This window comes from Pleurodeles waltl, chromosome 3_1 (assembly GCF_031143425.1).
Source record: "Pleurodeles waltl isolate 20211129_DDA chromosome 3_1, aPleWal1.hap1.20221129, whole genome shotgun sequence".
In the NCBI taxonomy this organism is placed as follows: Eukaryota; Metazoa; Chordata; class Amphibia; order Caudata; family Salamandridae; genus Pleurodeles; species Pleurodeles waltl.
The window spans coordinates 1,775,609,975-1,775,627,304 of NC_090440.1; the positions used below are offsets into that span (position 1 = coordinate 1,775,609,975).

Here is a 17,330-nt window from a genome sequence, read left to right on the forward strand (position 1 = left end):
TGCTGACATGCACAATTTGTAGGACACAACTGTTACACAGATATGGCTAAGGGGGTCTATGCTGTGCATATTTAAGTATTCGCTCTCTGAACAATAGGACACTTGCAAAGCTGTAAATTTAAAGCGTTCTTGAAGCATTGTTGATGTGTTGCTCCAGGTGAATTTGCTACAGGAATATTTTCCTTTCCAAACATGCTCTCTATGTGCCTTCTTCCCATTCCCTGCAGATATGTCTGCACACTCCATGGTCAAATGGCCAGAGTCGGTGATTGGGTGTGGAATCGCCTGTAAAGTTGAAGCTCAATTCTGGTCAAGTTCCTCCTCTTGTTCCTCCCTCACGCCTGTTGAATCCTCCAGAAGTACACATTTATTGACTGTTCACAGAATACCATGTCATGAAGGCTCATTAACCTTTGCTTGCTTTTTATCAAAACAACTTTCTCATTAGTGACATCTTACTGTGCTTTCTTATGTTTCACTAAACAGAAGTTGTACTTGTAACCTGTTCTTCCATATAACTTTATTTCTACATGAGCTAGTTTTCCATGCTTGGCATACAAGCAATGGAAAGATGCACATTTATTTCAGCTCTTCCATGTATGATTCTCAGCACTCAATGGTCTGAGGTTCCCAGACAATTGTTGCGACAGGGACATACATACATGTATATCCCTACTTTCAGCAATAGTACATACATTTAGAAACTACTGGCATGTAATACGAATAATGTAGAAAGACTCCTCCGAGTCCATTGAAACTTTACCACAAATGGTACTTTTGAAAACTTACTGACTTGAATACTTACTTCACCAAGTCTTTCACACATGAAATCTTCCCAACCATCTTCAGGAGGGTTCTCTGGAATAAAGAGCCAGTCAGCGCCAGACGCCAAGGCTGACACTAGTGCTAGATAGCTTAATAAAGAAATACAGTTGTATGTGAGTAATGATAAAGACTTGGATACAATTAAACACAATCTAGTAACAACCTACGCATCAAGGTAACTATGCCCTCAAAAGAGACTCAAAGAAATTCAGTCAGGAGGAAAATGTGCAAAGTCCAGGAGAGTAAGTGTCCAGTTTTCACCCTTTTAAAAAGATGCTATCCATCACACCTTTATCTGTAAGATAACGTGCATTCAGGGCTAAAAAGAACTGAGAATGGAGCGAGTTTCGTGGTAACTAAAAGTATTTGAATGACTTGGAAAACCATGGCACACTAGACTACAACTACTCCTCTCACCCAAGGTTCACAAGGGCCCTTGACGTTACCACTAAGGAGGTGACCATTAAATGAGTGTTGATAATTAAGGACTAACTCAGGATTGACGCAAACTAGTGTTAAAAATGTCTGTTTGAGTCAGCCTGGAATTAGATTTTTTTCTCAAAGCTATTAAAGGTGTCATACACAAGAGGTCATTCAGAGGCCAACAATGTCTTGATAACTTTGATGTAAGGAATTGCAACAATCTGTATAACATACTGGGATATTGGTAGTAAAATATTAAAAAAGAGGGGCTTTAGTAGGAAGACGGCTCTTTGCACAGTATACCTCATGTTGGTATTCCATATAGAGAGTCCAGAGATTCCCTTACTAGTGGACAGGGTTTTGCTCTAGCAATCCCAAGGCGCTCTGTTTAGAGGGTAGTGCGGTCGAGCAGCCATAGGCTTATCAGAGAGGAGTGATAGGCATTTACCATAGGTACACAGTCAATAAATAAGGCATACGACTCAAGAAAGATCCACACCAATTTAAAAGAATAACAAGTATCTTTATATATGTTTAGGCACCAGAATCAATACAATCAGGTAAGTACCCTTCGCAAAAGAAATTATCAAAGTTTTGAGAAGTCAACAGTGCACTTTTCTGAAGATGCAATGTTATCCTGTGGAGGAAAAACAAAACATGGCAATCAGGTACTCAGCAGCAACTTACAGGAGCAATCTTCCAGACTTAGGGGGAGTATGAGCCAGAGTCCTAAGCTACACCAACAAGTCACCTTCAGAAGCACTGGGGCAGCCAGGAGCAGAGGTATTGTTCAGCATCGGGTGCCCCCCTGAAGTCCGGTCATTAGGGCACTGCAGGCAGCGACTGGGGGGGTCCAGTCTGGTTGAACCAGCGAGGGGGTTCAAGTTTAGCGATGCTTGGGGACGTAGGGATGCCAGTGGTCCTCTTCTCCTCAGTCTGGGATGACTGCAGAGGTGTAGCAGTGCAGTGTCCTGTTGGGCTTCCATCACCAGAGGCCGTCGCAGTAGAGGATAGCCTGCACAAAGAGGCGGCAGGCGTGGACTGCAACAAGTGGTCTCAGGTCTCACAATGCTCAAGACATAGGGACATTTTGGTCCTCTTCTCCTCAGTCTGGGGCGGCCGGGTGCAGAGGTGCAGTGGGCCATCAGGTTTCCGTCACCAGAAACTGCTGCAGTAGATGGGGACCTGCGAGGCTGCAGGTGTCAGTGTGAATGTTGCCCTGGGGAAGGCCATAAAGGGCTTTGTCTCTGGAATGCTGGGGACCTCGCTGGCACCGTTGGCCCACTTTAACTCGAGCTAGAGGGCATGGGTGCAGTGGTGCTGTCCGGCATCAGATTTTGTTGATCCGGAGTCCTCTTCAGTGTTTCTTGGGTGCCTGCAAGATGCAGGGAGGCAGCTCCGCTACTCTGCGGGAGTCCCATGTTCTGGGGTGAATGCTGGCAGTTTTCACAGGCTTTTGGAAGTTTCAGCAGCTGGAGGACGAGGCATCTTTCTTGCTAGTCAGCAGGCAGGCAGTTAGGCAGGCAGGGTTGCCACAGAGTCAGTCACTGGTTTTCAGTTCTTCCTTTTGCATCTCGGGACTGCCCTTCTTTAGATCAGCAGGATCTGATTTCCTGGTGCCAGGGACTCCCTTCAATACTGAGGCATTTAGAGGAGTGTAGGGTAGTATCCAATGGACTACTTCCCCCTGGGGTCACCATGCCCCCAATAGAGAAACTTCTAGTGGAACGGGGGCATAAGCCTGTCTCAAATTTCCTAATTCTGCCATCCCAAAGACGAGACTTTCAAATGTTATGCACCCACATTAAGCAGCTCACCTTTGAGGTGGGCACATCTCGGACTATTAATTTTGCCACCTGACCAGGTGCCACATGTGCCCTGGGGTGGGGGGCGAGCATCCTCTCCTTTGAGGGAAGCCAGATCTGCATGTCAAGGGCGGTGGGCTTCTTTGAAGCCCCCTGCCTTGGAATGCAGATTTGCAGGTCATCCTGTTGGAAGGGGTGTGTTAACACCCCTGTCAGAGCAGGTTTTGTTCCTGACCGACCAAGAGCAAAGGCGCTCACCCTTGGGGGTCAGAAACTTGCCAGTTGGTGGCAGGTTAGTTGGAACTAGTCAGCCAGCACATGGGTATATGATAAGTTTTTGAAGGGGCACTTCTAAAGTGCTCTCTGGGTGCATGTATTAATAAATCCATCCCTGGCATCAGTGAGGGTTTATTAATAAGAGATGTTTGATACCAAACATCCCTATTTTCAGCGAAGCTATCATGTAGCTGTGGAACTCCTAATGACCAATGTCCAACACATGTACTTAAAATGGCTTCTCTATTCACTCCCTATGTTTTAAGAATAGACAAAAACATAGCAGGGCCATTTCTGCTCTTGCAGATATGTCATCACGTGTAACACGTTGCCTTAGGGTCTGTAAAGCCTGCTGTAGGGGTGACATACATATATTGCATGCATTGTTAGGGGACATGGCTCACAGACTGTGTGCCAGGTCGTGTTTTCACTTTTAGCTGCACCAAGACATGTGGCTTGCAATGGCAGTCTAGGTAAAGGGACCCTGAGGGTGGTGCAATACATGCTGCAGTCCTTGGGAATCCTATTTGGTGCCCAGGCTCTGGGTACCAGGGGTACTATTTACTAGAGATTTACAGGGGTGGCAAAGGTATTGTCAATTGGGGAACAATTGCCCAGTTTAAGGGAAAGAGATCCGATACTGGGGACATGGACAGAAGGAACCCAGTGCACTATCAGTCAAAACTGCATCAATTACCAGGCAAAAAGTGAGGGTGGCCATGTCAAAAAGGGCCACTTTCCTACAGTTATCATCTAAATTTAATTCACATTAAGGATCACCACACTGATATAGTTGTTCAGAAGTAATGGAAAATTACAGACTATAGCACTGCTATGAAGGACTGATAAAGGAATGAATATGAATTGGAACGAATACAACACTATGAACCTGCAGGTTAACATGCCAACAAGTAGACAAACATTTTGCAGATGGTCAAGGAGGTAGTACATCTTTCAAGGCACATGAAGCTACAGCAAATGGGAAGTAGGTCAGAGATGCAAATAGAGTTCAATAGAAAATAGGCCAAAGCAGTCAAAATTACACTGTTTGTTGCAGAGAGACCCAGTCATAACAAAAGTATTTAGTAATTTGTTGTAGATGTGCACTTATTGTGTCCAGTTATTGTGTCCAGGCTCTCTCATTCCCCCAACCGATTCTCACATTCACCAGTTATTAGATTGTCCAGATCAGTGACCACAGGCCTGAGGACATGCTCGCACTTTTCTGCTGCAGCTCATCAGTGGCTGATGTGGGAAGTAGCTGGGTGCTGTCCCTACCATTTGTTACTTACAAGGAGATGTGTGCTGTTCATGTCTGTGCTGTTAAGGAAAGCCCCATTGTTGTAAGCAGGTGGGTTGTGGAGAGGATCCACGTAGTTGTAGTATGTAGGCCATGACATAAAAAAAAAAAAAAAAAAAAAAGAAGAAGAAGACCTGGTTAAGGGATTGGGTTTTTGTTGCAGAGGGATAAGCATAGGCACTATCACTTAAGTTCTATGGAACAGCCACCATCCACCTGCTCTAGGAGGACTCCTGGGAAAACAACAGAAAGAGGCTGGTCTGGCTGTTTGTCAAAAATGGATGAAGAGTGATTCCGGGAGAGCAGAGACTTCCGCTGTACTGCCCTCCTGCCTTTGCGGCTTCTCCTTCTGCACCTCCCAGGATGTGTAGCCTGCATTCTGTCACAGGCACTACCAAACAGTTGACTCAAAATTGGCGAGGACCAGGAGAACCAGACTGCTTAGTGAAAAAAGAAAAAATATCACAAAGACCTGCACTGAAAATGATAGCTTGCTGGAGATATAAATGTCAAAGTGAATCACAGGTAAACTTTACTATTATTTACGATGAATCTCTACGTTTTTATAAGTCATTATCTTCCTGCAATCTAGCAGGTATTTGCCTCTGTAAGTGGTAACAAAGTGTATTGGGACTCTGTTCTTGGAAGAGCAAACTGAAAATAAATTCTGAATGATGAAATCTCTAACAGTTGGGCTGAATACTAGAAAAGGAAAATATTGGTAAAATGGGGTAAAGAAGTGTGATCTAAGCCACAAATAATGTACCTATGAATGTATTACCTATTCATTTGGTGCCACAAAGGCAATCTTCGGGAGCTGACCATGTTGTGGTGTGTATCTGCGTTAGAGGCCATTATCTCTGCACCGCAGTACAGCGATAACAAGTTGTTTCCCCAAAATGAGGAATAAATGCTCAGACCCGAGCTAAGGGCCCTGTAATGGGCAGTTTTCCTACATTACTACAAAAAACATTGACATTTTCCTCCTTCTCTGAACAGGCAGAAAGTGTCAGCGCATACACAGGTGTGTGTGGAGGTGCACGTTTGTGCTTATCTGGATGGGGTGGTCGATGGGGTTGGGAAGGGACATTTTCCCACCCAACTCCACCCAAACTGCTGCAGGAAGTAAGAGGGGGGGCAGCAATGCTGCCACCTGCACCACCTGTCCCTATTGCAAATGCAGCAGACCAAGTGTCTCCAGGCCCGAAATTACTGGATCTGAAGTTTTCAGACATGAAAATTTAGGGCACACTGACCCTTAATTGCTCCTTGATATATTGCACCCACGCTGATGCTTTAGCTGGAAACCTAGATGCATAATGAGGGAAAAGACTAGTAACAGAGGACCAAAGTCATAACACCGGCTTGGGTAAAGCCCTCCTGCTTGGAAACAAAGCAATTTGATAGTATTTACTGGGGTTTATACTTTGTCCATCGGCAAGGCATTACTCGGTTGCATGAAGACCAGAAGCAGTTTGCCCTACATGCCCTATATAGATGGGTTGAGCATTAGAAGGCTGTAATTATAAATAATGGGGTCAGAATATTCAGCAACACCAAAGTCTTGTAAGCCAAAGAGCTATCTGGTTGGAGGCCTCCAGGAAACGGGTGCATTCAGTCACCTGCCATTGGATGTTTGGATATCATGTCGAGAGAAGTATCTGTTTAGGGGCCTCAGGTGTCTGCACCATCTGGTTATCAGCTGATGGAGCATGATCCAGCGGGTCAGTGGCTCTAGTTGCTAGGGCCAGATCCGTGGCTTTAGAAGTATGGGCAGTAAAGTCAGCAGCTCCTGAAGCCAGAGTCATTATGTTAGCCTTCTCATGAGCCCAAAACCTCAGGCTGGAAGCTTCAGGACCATGTAAGAACAGTTGTCAAGCATTACAGCTGGCCCAGCTGGCTTCAAAATCAGACTCCTCCCCCAGGGTCCTTGATGAAAGGAGGTGGATGGTGCAGGGAGCTCCACATTCCATGAAGGCAATATGTACAGGGTGCGTGCTCTGGCCTTATGGCTGCTAGCAGCCAGAGTAATGAGTTCCCCCTACCCTGGGAAGTGATCCATGACTATGTGGAGAATACAAAGGTGGTCTACCCGCTTGGAAGCAGGTTTGACCCAGCAGAGTCAGAATTTCAGGAAACAGGTAGTGCTCAGGTGCTGCCCCTAACATCTGTGAGACCTACTTAGTGAAGTGAACTAAGAATATTGGATAACTCCTGTGGAGGTCTGGGACAGGGCTCAACTAGGCATGGATGAGCGCACTCCATACAAACTAGAATTTGAATTCTCAGATTTAAGAGTCGGGGGGAAAAGATTTAACTAGGACCGCCAATGACTGCAACTGTATGCCCTACCAGGGATATGCTTTTCCAAATGCCACATCAAACACCCTTGTTTATCTCAAGAATCTTTGAAATAACAGGCCATCTTTGGCTTTTTAAAGAGCCACCAGGGAACGTGGGTACTCCTGGAGCAGCCCTAGGCCATCAACTAAAGCAGTGTCTGCCACAATGGGTCAAAGCTCACCAAGTGCTGCAAGGAGGCATCCAACTAACAATCTTTCTACGGGGTTACCTTGGAGCCCCATGATGTTTAGCCCAGACCTTGGCATAAGATGCTATTGGATCAAATGTTAAGAGAATGGCCAAGTTGCTCTGGTCTTCCGGATGCAAGCTCATTTACATTTTTTCTTCAGTTAATCTATAAACAGGTCAGACATGGTTAGTGACATGTTGCTTTGCTACAACATGGCATAAAGTGATGAAAAGAAAGTGCAGTAACCTTTCTTTGTATTACTACAGGCAATGCGGCAGACACATGCCTCATCACCTAGATCCTTTTCCAAGCACCAGTACCACAACAGACTGAGTTTGGGTTACAAGAGGACCTCTGAATTGGAGCGCCTGGAGTTGCCATTTGCAAGCAGGGATGTGGATGGCCAAGTGCCACAGAGGATACCTTTCCGTGGCCAAGGCAAGAGGATGGATCCAGGCAGAGATTGCACTCCAGGATGTCTGCAGGAATTTTATGGTGAATGCCATATAAGGTGTTTAAGATCAATGCACATCTGCGGAGATGACCCAGACTTAAACAACATGGCGAGTGTCGGATGATATTTGGTTCCACAAGGCCCAGGGGAATCTTGAGGCTGCTGCCAATGGAGGCGTAATGAACAGACTGATCAGAGGCCTGCACCAGGTGCGGATCTTCATTATAGCCATTGAAGTTCCGCCTTCACCTAGTAAGCTAATGTGGTATTTAGTAGTATAGAAGCTACTAAAAGTGCTGTGCTCAATGTAACGTACATGTTACTTGCACGAGCATTAGCCAGGAAGCCTGAGTGACGGGTGCACATTTTATATTCCACTGTGCATGCTGGAGAAGTCATCTTTTTTGCAGGGCTTAGTATATTACAGCCCCCCTCTGCTTCAAAGGAGAACCCTCTCTTAAGGCTTTCTGATGACGCAACAGGAGCGTCATGCTTAAAGACAGCCTCTGGCACTGTTGGAACAAGCCTTGCAATGACGGACACAGCATGCCAATCCCTCAGGGAGCTCTCTTCATTTTTCTGTTAGAGACATGAAGAGTTATTCTGTGAGGTATGGACACATGCTGCAAATTGGAGCAGCTCTGATTATCTTTCAGGGCTCTCTATGCTTCCCTGTCAGAGCCTAGCAGAGACAGAGGACATAAACCAGGAGGATGAGCAAGGCCAATCTGGTCTGACTTTTCTCTCCTTGACCATCTTCCTGGCACATTTTGCTTTAAATCAAGTAATGTGGCCCAGCAGATAGCAGTCCTCCCTTGATGTTATTTAATGCCTCACTTCCGTTGTGCCTCATCCTAGCCCTCTCGCTCTCAGTTCACTGGCAACAAGATGAAAATATCAAAGTGGCAACTGGCCTTTTTTCTTTTTACCTGCATCTCTACCTGGATATTCCAATATCTCTATTTTGAAATCATTTATTTTATATAACATTCTTGGCATCTTTTGGTTCCAGGATTAATGGCATGTTGAGACAGCAGGTTTATTGAGGCCTAGCACACTATAAACCTTGAGTTAAGTTACGTCTGCTGGCGTTTGTATGTCGTATACTTGCTTTGTGCTAAAAAGTAAAGGATCACATTCAGCATATTTCTCCATCTGGTCTACAGTGTACTTCTAATCACATTTGAAGGAGATGTTCCCTCTTAGCCTCCCAAACCCACATAGATTATGATAAAACTCCTTCAGCTCCTTCAGATAGCTTAGATGGCGGTTATTCTGGCTGCAAAGATTCAGTGTAGTGTGCTGGTGCCCGTTTCGAATTCCTACCAGAAAACACAGTGGCTAATTTCAACTATGGCAGAAGGGTTAAGGTGTATCATGTTTTAATGCCAGCAGGTTAATGCTTCTGCAGCAGAGAACTGTGTGCCACTGCTGGTAACACTTTTCAATCACAGTCAGATAGCTGAAAGGGTGAAGGCACCCGCTGTAAACATTTCTGTCTCTCCCATGTGTCACCACACTTCTACAATGTTCAACTGGTGTGTCAGGTACAATGGCACTGCAGATAGGCCAGGTGACATCACAGTCCACAGAACCAAAGAAACAGCCCATACACTGGCCCGTCTGGCAGTGGCAGACAACCTGATAGGCCAGTGCAAAACCGGCTTCCATTTTTAGGGAGCCGGCTCACTTCCAGCAGTGCACTGACAGCATGGAGAGTTCTGTTGTACTCAAACAAAAAACAAACAAATACTCTTACATTTTGTAAATGTGTTTATCCCATGTTTTGTACACAATTCAAAAACTGCACTAAGAAGACTAGTGGGCAGTGTGTGTATGCCTTGGGTAGGACTCCATTTTTGAGTGATCGTAAACGCCCCAGACCAAGCCTGATCCAGATATTTAGTTAACGCCTTGTCAACCTCTCGATTAGCCCCAAGCCCAAGAAGATATCTGTGACATGGCAAACATTTTTCTCATACTCTTCTGCATTGTAAAAACGTATGTTAACATATGCAGCAACCAGATTAAAGGGTTTTTAGATTATCTGCCTTACATCACGTTCTCCATCAAACAATATGTAGACTTTGATTGTAGGACATTTAAATCAAGAGTAAAGAACATGTTCAGTACAGTTGAGAATCCGTCTCTATGTGATCACTGATTCTTACGGTATTGTGTGTTATTCTTAAACAACATGCATGTGACTTTGAGATTTGGGAGGGGTACTGACAAAGCAATGAGTGCTGGTATTTGAATTTAGTTTCACCAGGTAAAGACATGTGGGAAGTGGAGTAAATTATACATTGAAATGCATCATTTTAGCAAAGTAATTCAAAGAGTAATCACGCCGTGAACACACAGAAGGACTGTCGCGGTCAGTTGTGCAACATAATTCATGCTTTGGCCTTACACCACACCACACCACTTTCAAAGTTCACAAGCCACTGGTGACCTGCGCCACAAACATGAAGTTGGGGTTCTGCCAGCAGTGCACATTATAAATAATAATAAACCAAAACTAACAAGACTCCTAGAGGCTTTCAGGTAAATGCCCATGAAGCTATCCAAGACTGTCCAACATGAGGACAAAATAAATAAATAGCTGCAAAATGCTTCTCTAAAATTAAGGTTGCCAAAGAAAAACATTGCAGAATAAACCTGCAGGAGGATTCTGCCACAAAAAATAAAAAAAAGACAAAAAGGAATAATTGCCCCAGCCAAAGTATCTTGCATACCATATGCATATGACAAATATATCGCGCCCTAAACATTGTTTAAAAAATATCACCCCATTGGAGTTAATAACAGAAAATCTATATTCAATAGAACAGTAATGTTGTAAATTACATTTAGAACCAAATATTTATTTCTGAATATGATATCCCGACAAACAGCCCCAGGCACAGTCAGTCCTTCTATTACACCTCAGAAAAATGAATCTATGCAAGTATGGGGGCAGAGTATGTAACTTTCTTACAATATGACTTGTGTTTTCTAGCTATTTTATAAAGTAAGCAATTTAATGAAAAATTAAAAATATCCTTACCCACAGTGTCTGCCCATCACTTCAAGCACAAATGTCCTCTGGTGGCTACAGAGAGGAAACAAAGTGGATTTTACTGCCATTTCTGGGATATGTCAAATTACATTTCATTATAAGCCTGCTTTTACTTTTCAAAGTTCAACTATTATTTGTAAATATACCATCCACAGGTAAGCTATCTATCATAACTCATCAGAGTGTATCAATTGTATTAGTTTCTCCTGCATTGTAAATGCCACAATGAAGCATATGGGTACTAAGTGCTTGTAAGCAATTTAACACTGAAACATGTCGCTCAAGTACTCCATAATAATGCCCCTTTCATGACACAAGATATGAGCCCTTGTGAGTGATAGAAACAAACATTTTTAACAAGATCCATACATTTGCCATTGGTGCTGCAATCAATTTCATGCTGATATGCCCCGTTTTATCCCATGGCTATGACACAGCATAAAAATGTTTCCAATGTAAGAATGAGGTGAGTGCTGTGGAATTATTAGAGAAATTATACATTCTAGGTATTTTCTTTTACCATTTGAAAGCCTAACATACTGACACCACCAAAACCCCTGCATCAACCTTTTGCTTAGAAGTGTCCATTCATATTTCCTACACAAAATACATTAGAAAACTTACTGATTACAAATTATTCATTTTTTAGATTTTGCAAAACTCAAGAAAGACAGCAAGGTTTACTGAAGGGTCTATGTTATAAACATCACAGTCTAAGACTAATCTATCAAACCCAATGTAGATTTGTTTAGGCAAATCAAGATTTTCAATCATATTAGCTATGAAAGCCTGAATTAGATGGAAAGATGAAACTGTTTGAGTGCGTAACATTCACAGTGTGTTTTACAGTCCGAGTATTTATCCCAAGTTATAAAGCATGGTTTGCCGGCTTACAGTAAAACACTTTAAAACATGAAATCCAGGACCAGTCAGATGTTTTAAGAAAATCTTACAGCTTTCTCCAGCCGAGAATGCTTTCTAAACTCTGGCACTACCGGGGAGGAAAGCACCGGAGATAGAAATGTCTACTGTAGCTTATTGCGTAAAACATTTCTGATCAAAGTGTTAGTGCTGGGAAATAAATTAAATAAATTGGACTTTGCTCTGCTACTGTGAAGGAAACAAAGTGCTTTTGGTGAGAAAATCCCAATGCTGATGTCAAAGGTTCAAACAGCCGCTTAGGGATGAGCTTCTTAAATTCTGACAAAATGGCCAAATAATAATGTTTTTCTCATCCCATGAATAAATCGAATAGACAACCACAACTTTTGATATTTAGGAGTGGGCAAAGTGTGAATACTAAATTCTTTCAATAATTTAGAGAACAACAGCTATTCGATCACCATTGCCAAAACACTTAGGTGTCGTTTGAGCTGGTATAGGAGACAGCTGATCTTGGGAGACCTTCGGTATGTATGATTTATCTTGCTAAAAATGCAACATAACCAAATAACTGTGTTACATCAACTTCAGCGGTCTCCGAGACTTGAAGTACACCAGAAAAATAAGAGAAGTCAAGAATATGTATAAGTATTTGGTGTTAAGGAAACCTATTAATTCTATACGAGGGTAGGTGTTGGAATACTTAAGAAGTTTGTGAGAGACACAGGGCCTGATTACGACCTTGGCGGATGGGATTCTCCGTCACAAACGTAATGGCTATCTCGCCCGTCGTTTTACAAGTTCCATAGGATATAACATTTGTGACGGAGTATCCCATCTGCCAAGGCTGTAATCAGGCCCAAAGTCTTCAAGATATCAGAGAAAAATCAATGGCTGGTTCTTTGGCAAAAGAGATGATCTCGCGATCAGGCTTGAACATCAAGTGCGGAAAGGTCGGTGTGCTGGCTTTACCTTGTAGTAATAAAGCTTCGGTAAGTCTCCCATCAATCAAGTGTTGCTTTAAGGCCCCAAAATGGATTGTGTAGTGTAAATGAAGAGGTTAACCAGGCTCACACCCTGTGGGGGGCTACCTGGCTGAACCCACTTTCCTCGCCTGGATGGCTTTGAGCCCAGAGATAGTACTGGTATTACTACATTGGGAGATTTCTCAGCATTTTCACGTATTAATTCATCAGCAGCTCCGAGCACTGAATTTGAACTGCACAGTCCTACAAGGAGACCCTAATGCACATCCTAGATTTCAGTCCAACTGAAGCTAAATTGGTTCCAGAAATGATAAAAAACAAGGGGCAGTTGAGACTTTACAGAGCTCTGGTGGTTAATACATCAGGCCACTTAAATCCCTGGGAGAGAGACATGGTCGGTGGACTTTGGGAACCCAAAGGATAATGACAGGCTCAAGGCCAAAATGGTGGTTAGGACAGTAGCAATTTTTTGCCAATCTTTGGCTTCACTGAGTTTATTACACTGCAGAATTCTTGCACAGTGATCTCCCACTGAATCTTGTACTAGATGTAACCTGGAGATGGGGATATTGTTTCAAATTATGAGAAAACATCCACCCATTTAGGCATACTAGTCCAGAGTCCATACCAATTTACAAAAGAGTCATTCGTATCCCAATCTCACTTGACCACAGGATCCTTCTTGTGGACATAAATCAGGGTGAGAGAGTACAAAAAGATATACGTTACTGCTCCACGTAAGCTACTAGGAGGCTAAATGAGATATTGCTAGGGACTGGAAACCATTCCCTGTCCCTATGATTGTGGAGTGGCTCCGAGCTACGGATAAATGTACCTTAACTGATTGATCCATATGGAAGACACCAAGGTGCCCAGGAAAGTATGATAATTTGGTGCAAATGACTAGATTATCTTCAAGATTGGTTACTGCACATATTTTGAGTTTGATCTCCGTATACCACAATGTAGACTGTATATGTGTAACTATATTGCAAGTACATTTAAATAATCTGACTTACTAGGTTATCCATATTGATGCAATGCCTATTGTTTGCTGTTTATGCATGCTAGTTTTTTCTTTTTCAAAATAACATATAGCAGAAAAATAAAAGATATCCGTGAAAAAACCTGTTAATTATCATTAATTCGAGAAGATAAAAGATTGAAGAGGTCGAAAGAGTTATCTAAACAAGGGAGCCTGCCTGCATCGGATTTGGACACATTAGTCCCAGTATGATGACGAATGGTGGCAAGGCATAGTGAAGACCCTTAAACCAGACCCAATAAAACCTTCAACAACTACAGCTTCTACATCTGTTTTCTCCTGTAAAATAACTTGAATAAATAGTCAAGAAAATGGGCTCTCTACAGGTCCCCATTACTTCATTACTGTTAGAACAACCTTAAGATTCTTAGATAACCTTTCGAATATCTAGAAGCCCAGTCTGTCACTGCAGTTTTATAACAAAGAAAACAAGCATTTGCAATGTAATGGGTCTCACATTTGCTAGAGTTAGAACTATTGGCATTGTAAATTGCTAAATGGACTTTTCTTGTCACATAAATTAGACACAGCAGTGTCTAGCTAGATGAAAAACACCTAAGAGAGGAGGGAATGTTACCAGTAAGCAACACACTTAAACATAGCAGCGTGAGCTTTTTTTTTTTGCAGTAAGAATCAGTAGAAGACATTGCAAGTGTGCTTTCCGCAAAGTAAGCACTGGTGAGGCATATAGTGGAAAAGAAACTAGCACGGCTTTCTCAACCAGAAAATGAAAAGTAAATAATTAGTTGACATAAGCAAGCCGATTCAAAGCGCCATGGCAATCAGCACGAAGGAGAGAGACAAAAGGAAAAAGAAGCTGGTGCACAGTCAAACATATTGACAATCGTGCAATTATCCATGTGACAGGGTCAGCCTGCAAGGCGGTAACCAAACCTCCCCAAGGTGGGACAAATGTAAAGCATTTACCATTGATAACAAAGGATTTTTGAAAGGCAAGCCCATGAGCGAGTGAAAATGATGGGCGTAAGGTGGGCGTGGTTAAAGGTCCACAATACTTACAACAGGTCAAACAGCTTTTGAAATATTTCATGGTGCTACCCAAGAAAAGTATGCTACAATAAAAATAAAAAAACAGAAAAGCGCAAGTCAAATGTTGTTAGAAAAGCAACCCGGGAGGGAAAGTAAAGGAGTTAAAAAAGAAACTTGCAGTCGGAAAAGATGGCATTTGGTCCAATGAAAATGAAGATTTGGAAGCACCAGAAGCTGTACCAGTCACAAACTTCGCTGTTGAAGTTTCTCAATCCCCTTTATTTGATAGCTTTATAAATATCTCAGTTGAAGAAACTTGTGTAACTGGGAACATGCTATCACTAGGTAAACTGCAAGTCTCTCAAATACTGGGAGCTTGCAAGCCTGGAATCATGGAGCAGCACAAGGCTGTGACTAGTCAGCTCCATGACAGCCGCACTCTGTCCGTCTCTGCCAATTCTCTTCCCACAAAGGAACGAGCAAAGAATGGCAGCAGGCGACACTACATACTGAGCTCCAATACCTTTTGGGTGCAGTCTACTTTGTAGAGTTGGGTCTGGATAACATTAACATTACAGACTAAGGAAAAAAACATTTAAGCAATCCCTTGACATTGATATTTAGAAAACAAGTTAATGCATCTGATAATGTTTTGTAAAGACATGCTTCCTGGACTCTTGCTAGAGACAGTGGGCAGCAATCTGTTAAATTATCATCTGTTTTAAGTGTGACGTTACAGTGTGAGGAAATTCAGATTGGAAGGTTGTCCTGGAATGCATGCATGCACTCTCAATGGAAAAAATAACAACATAGAAACTATAGCACATTGGTTGAGTTGATAAGTTACAACTTAGCTAACTGCATAGTTACTCAGTGCTCCTGAGCAAACAACAGGTTACATTTTAATGCAATATGTTCCATACAGCAAAGACACACATCAGTTTGTTCGATACAATCTACACATAACTCTTGTATTTTTTTTGTTTATATATCATAAATATGTGCACTAAAGCGTTTCCAGTCCACAAATCTTTGTTGCCGTTACCAGACATGATATAACCAAGTGTGTACATTGTAACTTCCTCTAGGGGAAAGTTTACTATCAGCTGTTGAATAGCGCCACTGCATGCCACAGGCCTGAGCTGCATTACTCAACTCAAACATGTTGTCCAACCATGGTGTCAGGTGATTGGCTCAGCAAGAGTAGAGGATTGACAATATGTACACATATTGTGAGGATGACTGTCCATCGACGTCAGAGGTGTAGAGACCCACATATTTGAACGCTGGCATTATCATTTACTTATATGCTGAGGTTTTTGTGTGCTTATAAATTGCTGATGCTGATATCATGATTCAAGGGCCTCACCAACTCAATTCATGTATGCAAGTATTGAGGAGCGTGTATCCAAGAGTCCTCGATTCTGTGAGCCTGTGCAAGGTGTACTTAGGTTGGCCCAATTTGCTCTGAGTATCCTCAATGTGTGTTCTAATTATATCATTCAATATCCATTCACCACAAAAGATGCAAGCAGTGTGGCACTTCATAGCCTATGCATCTGCACATGACCGAAGATGTATAAAAGATCTTCTGGTCTTCTTTACACTGAAGTCCATATTGTTTAGCTGCCTGTTTAAATATCGGTTTCCTGTTGATAGTGGTTTCTCATTTGTCTTTCCAGGTCACAGTGATAGTGGCATCCAGAGGTACATGCTGATGTGAGAGTGTGCTGAGCTATGTATTTTTAGTTAGGCTGGAGTTGACTATTCACTAGTGATACACGAGGCACGCTAGTGTCCTGATTAAGTGCTAACTCTTACTTTCCATTCTTTTTTCTTTGCACACTTAACACTTTTTCAGCTACAGAAAATGTGATAATCCCTTACAAATCCTTAAATATTACACAGCAGCTCACTCAGAACCAATGGCTCCCAAGGAGACCTCCAATAAAAAAGCTAAATAAAGCTCAAGAGTAATTGGCAATATCATTTTAACACGAGTGACAGAGCAACCTATTGTCGCTTCAGAGAACTTACCTCCACTGTTGCTATTAACATGTACAGATCTGGTCAAGCCCCTCTCTACATGTTTCTTACTTCAGTAAGTGTTTTGTGTACCTTTTGAACTGTCACACTGCTCTACTCCTACCACATTGCTACATTAGATGAATTAATTTCATCCTAGGACAAAACGGCAGGCATGTATTTCAAAACCAAACCAATAGTGGACTTGGATTAGCAACACTGCTCACTTCCAGTTTCACATTATTCATGCCCTACCAACAAATAAAAAATAAATAAACATCACAGTGATGTCCTCTGACCATACTCACATTATCTGAGGAATAGTTTGCTTCACATAGGTATCAGAGGTCTTAATGTTAAAAATACAGTAGTTTCAATGCAGTTAAGGAAAACTATTTTTGATCCACCTGACACTGCAAACATTCCCAGTTCGATTCTTCAGTATCTGGCTAAATTGATGAAATAAGAAGCAACTTCTTTGATCTGCATGTTCTTAAACGAGAATCATATCCTCAATGCCTGTCAATCTGGATTGGACCCATGGCGGAGTACAGTGCTGAAGGTGCATTAAGTTCTTAATGGGGAAGGTGTACGTCACCTTTAACACTGGCAGCCACACCAGCCTTACTCAAAGGTTCTTCAAGGAACACATAAATTCAGCATCGGAGTGCATCAGATCTTTATTGTCAAACACTTCTAAACTTTGGCTATAACCCTTTTAGCAT

General features: G+C 42.5%; 1 protein-coding gene across 2 annotated transcripts in view; it reads right to left on the bottom strand.

Moving 5' to 3' along the window:
• The window catches only part of PFKL (phosphofructokinase, liver type), a 304,230-nt gene that overhangs the window by 213,287 nt on the left and 73,613 nt on the right, over positions 1 to 17,330 (bottom strand). For both annotated transcript variants that reach the window (XM_069225784.1, XM_069225783.1), the window contains exons 6-7: positions 10,666 to 10,710; positions 806 to 914 (exon numbers count right to left, since the gene is read on the bottom strand). In XM_069225784.1, coding sequence (XP_069081885.1) covers positions 806 to 914; positions 10,666 to 10,710 — 154 coding nt within the window. The remainder of the gene's footprint in view (positions 1 to 805; positions 915 to 10,665; positions 10,711 to 17,330) is intronic.